Below are 13,685 nucleotides of genomic sequence, written 5' to 3' on the forward strand. Positions count from 1 at the left end.
GAGGTCCCGACTCACTGCAGCCCCAGGCAGCTCTAAGAGGTGCGAGAGCCCAGCTGGTGTGGTTCAGTGAGTGTCCACCCAGGAACCGAGAGGTCGTGAATCAGTTCCTGATCAGGGCGGGCTCCATCGCTGGTGGGGGGCGGCCAGTATATTTCTGTCTCTATCCCTCTCCCTTCCTCTCTCTTTAAGATCCATAAAAACAGCCCTAGCCGGTTTGGCTCAGTGGATAGAGCATCGGCCTGCGGACTGAAAGGTCCCGGGTTCAATTCCGGTCAGGGGCATGTACCTGGGTTGCGGGCACATCCTCAGTGGGAGATGTGCAGGAGGCAGCTGATCGATGTTTCTCTCTCATCGATGTTTCTAACTATCTCTCTCCCTTCCTCTCTGTAAAAAATCAATAAAATATATTTTTTAAAAAAGAGGTGGGACAAGGGCTGGGAAGGAGCTTCGGGGAACAAGGCTGGCAGGGGGTGCTATGGGCACTGTGGGCAGAGGCTGACCCCAGCAGGGATCTGGAGAGAGAGCCTGGAGTCGGGAAGGGGGGAGACGAGCACCCCCACATTTGCCCCTCACTGCGTCTTTGAATGTTCTTGGCTGGTCCTCCGTTTCCCCACCTCTAACCGAATGTCCCTATTGTTGAGGTGAGGATGAGACTGAACATGCAAAGTTGATCTACTCTCGTGGGGCCGGACACGGAGGGAGCAGGCCTTTGGGTGGGTGTCTGGGGAACGCTGGCTCACGAGGAAAGCGGGTGCCTGGGAAGACAGCTCGGCTCGGGGCTGACAGAGGCTGGAAGCTGCTGAGCTGGCCGGAGGGGTGTTGCAATCTTGCCAGGATCCGGTCTCTGTGTCCCTTTCACAACCAGCCCCCTCACCCCCAGGCTGACACGTGGTTGTGGGGGCACAAGGCCAGCCAACCTAGAGTCTGGGGCCCGGGGCCACCCTCCCCTGAGCTGCCAGGGGTCACTGACGGTCAGAGGCAGCTGAGAAGAAGGGAAGAAGCACTGGACTTCAGCCCTGGGGGACAGATGTAGAGCTGGGGGGGAGGAGGGGGGAGAGACGGCGGGGCTTGGTGCCAGGAGGGGCCTGTGAGGCTGAAGAAGAACAGTGGAGTGTTTCCAGGGGCCCCTGGAGGCCTGGAGGTGGTGTGGCAATGCAAGGGCGTGGCGCCTGGCGGGATGATGGGGGCCCTGGGAGCCTTGCAGAGGGGGCTGTGTGGTGGTTTAGACAGGCTGAAAAGACCCTGCCCCCAAAGGGGGGTTGGGGACTGTGAAGTTAAGACCCCAGGGAGGCCCTAGCCAGTTTGGCTCAGTGGACAGAGCGTCAGCCTGCGGGCTGAAGGGTCCCGGGTTCGATTCCGGTCAAGGGCACATGCCTGGGTTGTGGGCTCGATCCCCAGTGTGGGACGTGCAGGAGGCAGCCAGTCCATGATTCTCTCTCATCATTGATATTTCTCTCTCCCTCTCCCTCTCCCTTACTCTCTGAAATCAATAAAAATAAAAAAAAAGACCCCGGGGAGGCCTGAAATATGTCAGATGCGAAGCTTGAAGGGCTAGAGCAGTGGTTCCCAACGTGGGGCACAGGCCCCACAGGGGGGCAATTTGATTTTTAAGGGGGCAATTCGAGAATGAGTTATTAACAGTGAATGTTTTGCATTTCTTACGGTTCTAGGGGCCTCATATAAATATGTATTGTGACATATTTATGCATTTCAGTTCTCTATTGTATGTTTTGAAACTTTATTTGCTATTTTTTCATCTCCCTTCATATTATTATTATTATTTAAAACAATTTCTTAGTGAGTTCTTCCTCAGTCCTTCAACTGTCCTTTCGTTCTTTTATTTTTCTCTTTCATGGATGCCATGTTCTTTGGAAGCTTGTTTAGACCAAGTTACTGGCCTTTTAGGCTTCCTCCACGTAAATAGGAGCTCACTTTTTGAATAATGAGAATTATATGTCATGTTGGGGGGGCAATCAGGATTTTAGCGATGCTTAGGTGGGGCATGGGAACCACCAGGCTAGTGTGAATGGAGGGGGCATGGTTGGACCCCACAGACATAGAGCAAGAGTTGTTAGAGCCCTAGCTGGTTTGGCTCAATGGATAGAGCGTCGGCCTGCGGATTGAAGGGTCCCGGGTTCGATTCTAGCCAAGGGCACATGCCTGGGTTGCAGGCTTGATCCCCAGTAGGGGGCATGCAGGAGGCAGCCAATCGGTGATTCTCTCTTACCATTGATGTTTCTATCTCTTTCTCCCTCTCCTTTCCTCTCTAAAATCAATAAAATATATATTTTTTAAAAAGTTGCCAAACCGGTTTGGCTCAGTGGATAGAGCGTCGGCCTGCGGACTGAAAGGTCCCAGGTTCGATTCCGGTCAAGGGCATGTACCTTGGTTGCGGGCACATCCCCAGCAGGAGAAGTACAGGAGGCAGCTGGTCGATGTTTCTCTCTCATCAATGTTTCTAACTCTCTATCTCTCCCCTTTCCTCTCTGTAAAAAATCAATAAAATATATTTAAAAAAATAAAATAAAATAAAAAAATAAAAAAAATAAAAAGTTGTTAGAGCTAAAGAGGCTAAGAAGAGGGAGGGGATGGGAGAGGTGGCCTGGGGCACCATGGGAATGGGGTGACTAAGTAACCGTTCCTGAGAGACCCCCGGATGCTGGGAGACTGTGTGAAGCAGGAGGGGAGGGGCAGGAAGCCCGCGGAGGCCCCCCACACTCAGGGAGATTTGGAGGGAAAGGTAATGAACAGCGGGAGGCTTCGGGCCAAGGGACTTGCCTGTGTCCCACCTGGCGCCCATCCCCACCAGCCCGGGATGTAAGAGGGAAAGGTGTTTGGCACAGAGAGGCAGGCACCAGGGGAGGCGCAGGGGGAGGGGACCTGCCCCGCCCTCTCCCGGGACCATAAAGGCCAGGCCAGCCTGCGACCTGCTACCCCTGCTGTCCAGCAACTGATTCAGGTTGGTGCTCGGTGCCCCAGAGGGGCCCTCCACACACCAAGAGCACAAGCAAAAGGTTTGGGGGAACCTCGGGCGAGGGGGAGGGGCGCCACGGATCACCCCACCCCGCCTCTCCCTCCAGAGTGCCCTCCGGCCCAGCCATGAAGCTCATGCTGTCGCTCTCGGTCTTGGCAGTGGCTCTGTTGATGGTTTTGGAAGGTAAAAGTGGGTGGAATGGGAGAATCTGGGGCTCGGGATTGGGGAGCATGAAGCTGCCCTGGGCCTGGGATCCAGGCGTACAGGACCCTTGAGAGCTTGGGGGCCCCTCCTGGGCCCTGGTTCCCCTATTGCCCACTGGTCACCCCCACTACCACCCGGCCAGGTGGGTTCTGGGGTGGGGGGGGTCCTCTCAGCAGGCGGCAATACTCCGCAGCTTGAACACCACCTGGTCCCTCCAGGACCCTCCCCTCCCATCCTAACACCATGATCCCCAAGAACCACATCCAAGGGTCTCCTTTTCCACCCCGGGAAGCTCATCCGAAGGGCGCCCAGTACTGAAGTTGTTGCTCTCCTGCTTCTCTTCTGGGCAGGCCCAGCTCCGGCCCAGGCCGAGTCAGGCATCCTGGGCAACCTGCAGAAACCTTGGGACAACTTGAAGGGCGCGGTCCAGAAAGTCATTGACACAGTCAAAAAGTCTGAAACCTGGTTAGGACCCTCCCCAGGGCGTGGGAGGACGGGGGAAGGGCGGAGGGAAGGGGAGTATGAATTAACAGACTGAGAAAACCGACAAAATCCCTGTGGTCACACAGCTGGATCTCAGGGTGCTCAGACTTGGGGGACGGGCTCCCTGACTCTCCCACCCAGCCACACTGGAGAGATGGTGCTGGGTGGCGGTGAAGGATCCAAGCTTGGGGGTTGGACAGATCTGGGTCCATAGGCTGGCAACGACGCGCTACTCCCTGTGTGAGCATGAGCCCCAGTTTCCTCATCTGCAAAATGGCTGGTTCTGAGGGGACCCTTGCATAGCGTCTGGCACATTGTAAATGCTCAACACAGCGTTGAACCAGGATTGCTCCTTTTGGTGAGAATCATTTATTCATGAGCAAATATTCATTGAGCATCTGCTGAGTGCCAGGAACTCGTCCAGTGGGGGGAATAATAGCGTCCCAGCCCACAGAGCTCTGACCTTCTGGGGGCAGGGTGAGGGTTGGAGAACGAAGGAAACCAGTGAATTCCCAGAATCCGCGCAGACAAAGCCGAGCATTGAGACATAAGCCGGGTGTGTAAACAATCAAGGACTGGGGAGGGGATTTTGCAGACTTGGTGACGGGGTCTTTTCTGAAGAGATAACACTTTAAATTGAGGTCTAGCCCTGGTTGGGTAGCTCAGTTGGTAGAACGTCCCCCGGGTACGCCACGGTTGGGGGTTCGGTCCCGGGTCAGGACACATACAAGAATCAAGAGATGGCAGGCCGTGAAAGCCAGGCCACGGCAAAGTGTTCTGACTTTAAGGAGCTCTGGTGCATCTGGGAAACTGAGGCACAGAAATTGGGCCACTCAGCCCAGGGCTCTTCCTCATCCCACAGGGGCTGGGGCGGGGGACCCCTCGGCGGGATTTGGGCATCTCAGGAGAGGCAAGACACAGTGACACTCCCCCTCTCCCACCCTCCTCCATCCCCCACCCCACCCCGTCTCTCCCTACAGGACACGGATTTCGGGTGTATTCAGTGAAGCAAAGGAGTCAATAAAAAAGAGATTATCCTGAACACCAGGAGGGCTGCCCCTTTCTTCTGTGGCTGCGCCCCTGGAGGGGGCTCTAACATTTCCCCCGCACCCCGGCCTCCTATGCGGAGGACTTCCTCCATTATGCCCCACATTCCCTCCCACCACCACCACCAATAAAAATCCTATAGAGAAATCTGAGTGTTTCTTTCCTCTGGGGCAGGGCTTTGGGGCAGGGTGGGGGTTGCACCTTTGAAAAAGAGAACTGAAATATATGGCACATTCCCTGTGCCGAGGGCTTGGGACTTTGTGATCTCAAGAGAATCTGCACACGAACCTTGGGAGCTGGGCCCTGTGGCTCCCAGGAGGACTCTGAAGTCCCGAGAGGTGAAGTCCCTTGTGCAAGGTCACACAGCCAGGAAGTGGAGACCTGGACAGCACCCCAGCCTGGGGCATACAGCTCTTCCCGGGTGGGCTGCCCAAGATAAGGACCTGGGGTGGGTCGTCCCCATGCACACAGTAGGTGTTTATTACACTTTCCATGGGTAATGAAGGGGGGCCTGGAAGAGAGCAAGGTTAGGACCTGGGCTAGGGCCCTGAAAGAGACCCACCCCATCTCCACCCTCCAAGTCTCGGGGTTGATGTCCCCTCCTCCAGGAAGTCCTCCTTCACCCCTTGGCTGAGTCAAACCCCTATATCCCCACCCTGCCCAGTCTGGTTGTCACCGTCTGGTGATGGCCGTCTCCCCCACTGGACTGTGAGCCCCCGGAGGACAGGGCCAAGGCTGTTCGTCACCACCATGTCCCCAGGACGGGGCATAGTGCAGGGGCTCCATAATATTTGGTGAGTGGGGATAAGGACACATATGTAATAACTTAATCAATAAAAAAATTAAAAAAAATAAATAATAATAATATTTGGTGAAACAAATGTGCTAAATCTGGAAAAACAAAACAAACACACAAAGCATTAAATTTTTACAAAACCCCTCTAGGTAGACTCTCGCCGACCCCGTTGTACAGAGGAAGAAGCCCAGTGAGACACAGTTGGTTAAAGTCGCCGCCACAGCCCGGGGGGGCGGGGGGTCCCAGGGCCACATTCTCCCTCAGTCCCCCTCCCTCTTCCCCCGAGTCACCCTGCCTCATCCCTCATTAGATAACAACCAGGTGAGGCATTGCGTTATGGTTGGCCAGTGGGTTTGAGTACATTCTGAACAACATAAACTGATGAACAAAAACAAATCCAGAGAAGCATCGAGCAGACCGTCCAACCTCAGAGGGAGGGCAGGGGAGGGGGGGAGGGGATAAGAGATCAACCAAAGGACCTGTGTGTGTGCACATAGACCTAACCCACGGACACGGACAGTAGAGAGTGAGGGCATGTGCCGGGGGGTGGGGGTGGCTGGGGAGCGGTCAATGGGGGGAAAATAAACAATAAAGAATTTAAATGTTTTTTTTAAAAAGAGTATATTTTGTACCCCTTTAATTGAACAAGTACTAATTTTTACTTGGCCATTTCTCTAGCAGTTTAGAGCCAATCAATTTCGTTTCTTCTTCTTTTTTAAAAATCCTCACCCAAGGACAAGCTTAGAGAGAGATAAGAGAGAGAGGAGAGAGAGAGAGAAAGAGAGAGAGAGAGAGAGAGAGAGAGAGAGAGAGAGGGAGAGAAGAGAGAGAGAGAGAGAGAGATGTGGGAGAGAAATATCAATCTGTTGCCTCCCATACATACCCTGACAGAGGATCGAACCTGCAACCTTTTGGTGCATGGGGACATGGGGTCAACACACCAACCAACTGAGCCACACGGGCCAGGGCTCACTGCTTTGGAATAGAGCCTCAAACTTGGGGCCGACACACACACTGGGGTCTGCAGGCCTGCCGACCGCTTGCAAATCACACCCCCACACCTTCCTCAGGACCTCTCTGCCCCCAACACGCCCCCCTCCTGCCCGGTTGCTTTCGAGCTGCCTCTGAGGTCCACCCTGAACGACGTTCAGCCTGTTCCTGGCCCCGAGGTGGGCAAACATTGCAAGAAGCAAATAGCAAACAGTCCAGCCGACCTTGGAGCTGGGGCAGGGGTCAGCGACCGCCCTCTTGGCCTCTGGGGTTCAGGCGGGGAGGTGGGGCAGCGGGCGCTCTGGCTTGGCGAGGTAGCCTGAGGTGTCGGGGTGAGGAGCTGTGCGTGGGTAAGTGGCCTTCCCCGCACTCCCACCCCGGCAGCCTCCGTTTCCCCATCTGCGAAATGGGAATGATACAGAGGCCCACTTCCTAGGGCCGCTGTGAGCTACGTCAGCGAGTGAATGCGCTAAAGCCCTGCCCAAGCGCCTGGTGCTCTGGGAAACACAAGCTTCGTAAACAACAGCTGACAGGGCCCCAGCATCTCTGCGGCGTACCTGGCACGGCCCTCGGCGCTGTGCGTGAACAGTCTCCCTGGGTGGGTGGTCCATGACCCCCTGTGCGGGTGTTCAGGCTGGGCCCCAGCTGGGGTTGCCAGATTTCCTCCTACAAATACAGGACGCCCCGTGAGACCTGAATTTCAGATAAACAACAGATCATTTTTAGCAGGCAACCCTAGACCGAGGACTTCTTTTTAAAAATAATATATAGATAGATAGATAGATAGATATAGATAGATATAGATAGATATAGATAGATATAGATATAGATATATATATATATAAAATCCATCGACACAGACAATAGGGTGGTGAAGGCCTGGGGTAGAGGATGGGGGCGGGCTAGAGGGGTCAATGGGGAGGGGGGCATATGTAATACTTTCAACAATAAAGATTTTGAAAAAATAAAATAATTTCCTGTTTTATGTTGTCTTTGTTTTGAGAGAGAGAGAGAGAAACATCAATATGTTGTTCCACTTATTTATATTCATTGGTTGATTCTTGTATGTGCCCTGACCTGGGATCGAACCCACAACCTTGGAGTTTCAGTATGACGCGCTAATCAACTGAGCTACCCGGCCAGGGCAAAATAGGCTCATTTTCTTTCTGTCTAGCGTTGGGCACCAACCTGACGCCGACAACCTCCTACTGCACGCGTCTGGAGCCTTCCCTCCCGGGCCGCACCCAGCCTTCACACGGACTCTGCATGGCAGGTGCTTATTACCACCCCATGTTACAGATGAGAACAGAGGCCCAGAGAAGGGGATGTATTTGCCCAGGCCACGTGGTGAGGGTGTGTCTGGCCCTATAGCCAAGAGATGTCGGAGAAGAAAGAAATAATCGTACACAGCTATGATCTATGACCACATTCATGGCCAGGCTCTGTGTTAGCACCTTTCCTTGTATCATCTCCTTGAGTTAATGTCTTGCCTGAAGCATGGATTGTGGGCCCATTTTACAGAGCAGGAAACTGAGGCCAGAACTGGTGACTGGCCCATGAAGTCACATGGGGTGGAGCCAGGGTTTGAACCTGGTTCAGCACCAGAGGCCAACGAATGTTCTGCCTTCCCCTCTCTTGCCAGGAGCTGGGAAGGCAGGCCGGAGGGAGGCCAGCGGGGGCGGGCGTAGCCTCTGATTGTCACGGCCATGTAGGGGCCATGAAGGTCCCTCTCTCTGAAGTCCCTGCCAAGGGGCGTGGGAGGCCGGGGGAGGGCTGTGCGCGGTGCAGCCTCCCCTCCCCCAGCCCGGATCGCTGAGCACAGAGAGACAGAGCCCCCAGAAATGCTGCTCCCTGGACTCAGGCCCCGGGCCCTAGCCGCCCTCGGCCTCTGCGCTGTGGTCCTGGCCTGTGTTGTGGGTGAGAAGTTGTGGGGGGGGGGCCGTGGGGACCCCGCAGCGGCGGGGGATGAGTGTGACTGTGACGTGCAGTGCAGTTTGTAGACATGCGTGCTCTTGGCGAGTGTGTGTCAGCGGCAGTTGTGTGTGAAGTGTGTGTGTGGGGTTGGAACACATGCCAGGGGTCATGCATGTGTGTGTAAGCATGAATGTGCAGTCCTGGTGAACGTGTGCGTCTCTGTGAGCATGCGTGTGTATGCCTATGCGCAAGTGTGCCTTTGTGGGGTCTTCATGCAAAAGCGTTGAGTGTGTCCACGTGTGAGGGCGTGTGTGAGCACCGGAGCGAGTCCACCTGGTGCACGTACCGTTTTAACACGTATACAGCGCCTCAGAGTGCAAGGCACCGGTGCGAGTGCCTGACACGAGTTCGTTCTGAATCCCACGGTAACCCGTGAGGTGGGTCCTGTCATCAGCCCATGCCACAGAAAGGGAAACTGAGTCTGGAAGAGGGTCAGTCACTGGCCGAGGGCACACGGCCCGTCACATGGGTGCCTCTGTACACGCGTGTCCACGTGCAGCTGTGTGGCGGCTGCTCTGTGGGTGAGGCTTTGCCGGGGGCCAGGGAGGGCAGCGCCCACCAGGACAGCACAGCCCTGCCGGCTCCGTCCCCGGGGCTCCGGCATCCTGTGCCCTGGAGGGAGTTCGGTGTGGGGGTCACGGGAGAACGGAGGGGCAGCAAGAGCCGAGGTGAAGGAGGCACCAGGACAGACACCGGGGTCGGAGAGGTGGGGGGACGGCGAAGGGGAGCACCACAGGCAGACAGAGGGGTGACAGGAGGGGCCGCGGGCACAGGGGGGGAAGGGAGGTGACCAATGGCTGAAGGAGGGCAGCGGCGAGAGAGCGGGACATATAAGGGGGTGAAGGCCAGCAGACCTGGCGAAGGGCTGCCCCTGGGCCACCAGGAGTGACACAGACGGTGGGCAGGGAGGGAGCAGGGTTCTGGGATCCCAGCCTACCCAAGGCGCCCCTGTCACCCCCAGAATGCCAGCGAGGAGTGCATGCAGGCACCCCGAGCCCCCCGACCCGCCCGCCCGGCCTGGCAAGTAGATCCTGGAACCTGGTGCGCGAGAAGGTGAAGGGGCTGGTGGGGCCGCTGGTGACAAAGACCAGAGACACGTGGCAGTGGTTCAAGTGAGTTAACACAAGAGGGGCTGGGGGCCTGGACCCATGGGTGTGAGGGAGGAGGGGCTGGGGGCCTGGACCCATGGGTGTGAGGGAGGAGGGGCTGGAGGTCTGGACCCCTGGGTCTGAGGGAGGAGGGGCTGGGGGCCTGGACCCATGGGTGTGAGGGAGGAGGGGCTGGAGGTCTGGACCCCTGGGTCTGAGGGCGGAGGGCTGGGGGCCTGGACTCCTGGGTCTGAGGGAGGAGGGGCTGGGGGCCTGGACTCCTGGGTCTGAGGGAGGAGGGCTGGGAGCCTGGACCCCTGGGTCTGAGGGAGGAGGGGCTGGGGGCCTGGACTCCTGGGTCTGATGGAGGAGGGGCCTGGACTCCTGGGTCTGATGGAGGAGGGGGCCTGGACCCCTAGGTCTGAGGGAGGAGGGGCTGGGGGCTGGACTCCTGGGTCTGAGGGAGGAGGGGCTGGGGGCCTGGACTCCTGGGTCTGAGGGAGGAGGGGCTGGGGGCCTGGACCCCTGGGTCTGAGGGAGGAGGGGCTGGGGGCCTGGACCCATGGGTGTGAGGGAGGAGGGGCTGGGGGCCTGGACTCCTGGGTCTGAGGGAGGAAGGGGCTGGGGGCTGGACCCCTGGGTGTGAGGGAGGAGGTGGTGGATGAGGTAACGTGTTGGGGGTAGCTGGGGTCTCAACTGTGACATCCCCTCTCCCACAGGGTCCCCCCAGCCGTCCAGGGCTTTGTGCAGACCTACTATGAGGACCACCTAAAGGACCTGGGTCCCCGCGCCCAGGCCTGGCTCCGGAGCTCCAAGGACAACCTCCTGAACAAGGCCCACAGCCTGTGCCCCCAGCTTCTCTGTGGGGAGAGGGACCGGGGTTAAAGCGTTCACAGCCTCCACAATAAAGACATTCTTGTCTGTGTCCCTGTCCCAGTCTGTTCTCCATGAGGCCAGAGATGAGCCCACTCCAAGCACCCCCCGCCCCCGCAGTTAATGAGGAAGTGACCCCCCCAAAAGGGAGGGGTAGTCAGTGCATGCGCGGGGGCGGGAGGGGAGTGGCCTAGGGGAAGGAGTCAGGGGGGTGCCCACCTTCAGTCCTCAGACCCCCTTCGCTTCGGGCTTGTGTGGGGTGGAGACTTCCGGCTCCTCCGTTTGGGGTGTAGGGTGGAAGCTGGAGAGGAGGTGGGTTCGCAGGTCCCCACAGACACCCCTCATTCAGAGCTCTGCCTCCACGTCCCACGCGATGAAGACCCCAGATCCCACTCCTGGGGGGGGCGCCCAAGGCCCCCAACCCCTCCACAGCCCCCACGCGGCCTGTCACTCTCAGGGGTAGAATTTTCAGAGGGGGGCTTGACCTCAGGGGATGTGGCTGCCCTTGTGGCCCGACCCCACCCCCTCGGTGGCTCTGTTGGCCTGGACTTTGGCCTAGGCAGCCCGGTGGAGGGGAGGTGGATCCCAGGAGCTATAAAGCCTTTCTCTGCCCTTGGGAGCTGGGCTGGTGAGGACCTCCCGCCAGAATCTGGTAAGAGAGGGACCGAGATGGGGGAGGTGGTCGGCGGGGAGGGAGCAAAGATTTGTTCAAACGTCAGGAGGGCCCTACCGGTTTGGCTCACTGGATAGAGCGTCCGTCCTCCGGCTGAAGGGTCCCGGGTTCGATTCCAGTCAAGGGCACGTACCCCGGTTGCAGGCTGGAGCCCTGGCCCTGGTCGGGGCGCATGCAGGAGGCAACCCATCGATGTGTCTCTCTCACATCGATGTTTCTCTCTCTCTGTGTCTCGCCCCCTCCCTTCCATTCTCTCTAAAAATCAATGGAAAAATGTCCACCGGTGAGGATTAACCAAAAAAATAAAGTCAGGGTGTTAGATTCCTGGGTTAGAAACACGGAATTTAGGATTGTGGACCTTGGTCCAGGCGGGCACCCCTCCTGGGCCAGCTCTCCACCTCTTCACAGCGACACAGGCGGAGGGAGCGAAGGGGGAGAACAGGGTGGCAGACAAAGCTCAGCCAAACGGTGGTCCTTAGCTGAGCCGCGGCCCAAGGCCCTGCAGGCTGCGTCAGCGGAGGCGTCCCCAGGCTCCAGCGCAGCCTTCCCCCCAGAGCAGGTGTCTCCAGGGAACACACGGTATTTCCTCATTTGATACCTGCTCATTGCATTCTCTCTCCTGTCCGCTTCCTAAGGGCTGGCCCTGGCTGTGCTCACGGCCAGGTCCGGAGCTGTGCCTGACACGGGATAGATGCTCAAGAAATGCTTCTTGAGTGAATGAATGGGTGTGAGAATTACGCTGTTAAAATCAGGAGTAGAGTCACAGGATGTTAGACAGGGAGACGCAAGCCAACCCATGAGGAGCTTGACTTGGGTGTGAAGGGGGGGGGGGAGGGAGAGGGCGCTCAGCTCCCCTTTGAGGGCGGGGACCCCAGGAATAGATTGCCTCCAGTGGCCTGCCCCACCCTCTCCTCAGCGTTCCAGCACTCCTGACGCCATGGGCACCCGATACCTCCTGGCTCTGTTTCTCATCCTCCTGGTATTGGGATTTGGTGAGTGTGGTTGGCAGGGGAGGCGGGTCTGCGGGAGGGGGATGTGCCCTAAGCATCTTCCCATCACAGTTCTAGTCTGGCCTTGGCCCTGGCCCCCCCTTCCCTGCCCACTCCCTTCTGCTGCAGGCCCATCAGCTCTCCTAACCCATTCTCCCCTGCAGAGGTCCAGGGGGCCCCTACGCCCTGGCAAGATGAGGCCGCCAGCGCCACGCTGTTCTCCCAGATGCAGGAATCACTTCTTGGTTACTGGGATACAGCCAAAACTGCCGCCCAGGACCTGTACAGGAAGACCTACCTGCCCTCCATGGATAAGAAGATCAGGTACCCCTCCCCCCCGTCCCCCCTGCCCAGACACCAGGAGTCCCAGCCCCGGCCCCTCCTCCCTCAGACTCAGGGGTCTAGTTCAAACCTAGGCTCTTTCAAAGCCCAAGTATCTCAGTCCCCACCCCCCAACCCCATCAGAACCTGAGAGTCTGAGAACCCAGCCCTGTCCTACCTAGGATTCCAGGAGCTTGGGTTGCAGCCACCTTTACCTGAAGGACATGTGATTCTGGCCCCCAGCCCCTCCTCCCTCAGACCCAGGAGTCCAGGCCCCCAGCCCCTCCTCCCTCAGACCCAGGAGCCCCTCCTCCCTCAGACCCAGGAGTCCAGGCCCCCAGCCCCTCCTCCCTCAGACCCAGGAGTCCAGCCCCCAGCCCCATCCCTTCTTAGGCTCTCTCTCCTTTCTCCACAGGGACGTGTACAGCGAAAGCACGGCAGCTGTGACCACTTATGCAGGGATTTTTACTGACCAGGTCTTGTATATGCTGAAGGGAGAAGAGTAACAGCTGGGCCCCAATCGCAGGAGAGGGCATCCTCCAGAACCCAGCAACCCCTCTGCTCCCTGACCACCCCCACCCTCCCACTTCCTAGCAGCTCTCAGCATCCTGCTCTCAACTTTCGCCTGATTTCTTATCAATAAAAAGAAAAAAGCCAAGTGTATTCTCTTTGATGTGGTTGCTTTTCTGAGACCTCAGGGACCAAGATGAAGGGACTCTTTCAGTGCAGCCAACACTTACGGAGTGCCTGTGATACAGAGGCAGCCCTAACCGGGTTAGAGGGAATAAAGAGGTAAATAATAACAATAAACGATCAGAACAACAGACTTAGAGACTGTCCTTCACTGAGGCCCTTCTCTCTCATCTGTAAAATGACAAGCCATGGACACAGGGAACCAGCAGCGGCCTCTGGCAGTGTCCTGGTCGTGGGCTGACACTTTAAATGTGCCATCCATCGTGTGGAGCTGGCCAATGCGCGTGTGGCAGAGGGGAGGCTGGTGCCCACAGGTCACTGCTGTCCACAGGAAGTCAGTGCCCAGGTTGGCTGGGACCCGTGAGGACAGACCTGCCCTGTGATAATTGCTATACCTTCCTCTCACATGCATTTTTTGAGACGCTACTAGGCCCTGGGGACACAGCAGGGAAAGACATATAGACAGTCCTGTCTGTATGTGGCCCCTCCAAGAGCTGTGGATTGGGTCCTGGCCCAATTCCACACAGTTTTAGTGATTAAAGATTTGTGTTATGTTTTGTTGGTTCTTTTTAAAAATTAT

At 57.3% G+C, this 13,685-nt stretch overlaps 2 protein-coding genes and 1 long non-coding RNA gene across 4 annotated transcripts; all 3 read left to right on the top strand.

The window, feature by feature from the left end:
• Window positions 1-3,077: 3,077 nt before the first annotated feature.
• LOC308530999 lies at window positions 3,078-4,767 on the top strand. The gene is made up of 3 exons (XR_013996883.1): window positions 3,078-3,157; window positions 3,529-3,643; window positions 4,642-4,767. It is a non-coding gene; the product is annotated as an uncharacterized lncRNA (long non-coding RNA).
• A 3,568-nt stretch (window positions 4,768-8,335) lies between these two features.
• Window positions 8,336-10,441, top strand: APOC4 (apolipoprotein C4; the record flags this gene model as incomplete). The annotated part of the gene is made up of 3 exons (XM_081107335.1): window positions 8,336-8,411; window positions 9,430-9,580; window positions 10,276-10,441. The coding sequence occupies 3 exons, from the start codon at window positions 8,336-8,338 to the stop codon at window positions 10,439-10,441; spliced, it is 393 nt and encodes a 130-aa protein (XP_080963461.1).
• A 261-nt stretch (window positions 10,442-10,702) lies between these two features.
• Window positions 10,703-13,032, top strand: APOC2 (apolipoprotein C2). 2 transcript variants are annotated; one of them, XM_081108236.1, is made up of 4 exons: window positions 10,703-10,741; window positions 12,019-12,094; window positions 12,256-12,415; window positions 12,828-13,032. In XM_081108236.1, exons 2-4 carry the CDS (start codon window positions 12,040-12,042, stop codon window positions 12,916-12,918), a joined length of 306 nt encoding a protein of 101 aa, XP_080964362.1. In that variant the 5' UTR covers window positions 10,703-10,741; window positions 12,019-12,039; the 3' UTR covers window positions 12,919-13,032. The 2 variants fall into 2 exon arrangements, with proteins under 2 accessions (XP_080964362.1, XP_080964361.1); XM_081108235.1 differs by lacking the exon at window positions 10,703-10,741 and adding an exon at window positions 10,997-11,081.
• The last annotated feature ends 653 nt before the right edge of the window (window positions 13,033-13,685 follow it).

Source organism: Myotis nattereri (assembly GCF_964212035.1).
Source record: "Myotis nattereri genome assembly, chromosome: 15".
In the NCBI taxonomy this organism is placed as follows: domain Eukaryota; kingdom Metazoa; phylum Chordata; class Mammalia; order Chiroptera; family Vespertilionidae; genus Myotis; species Myotis nattereri.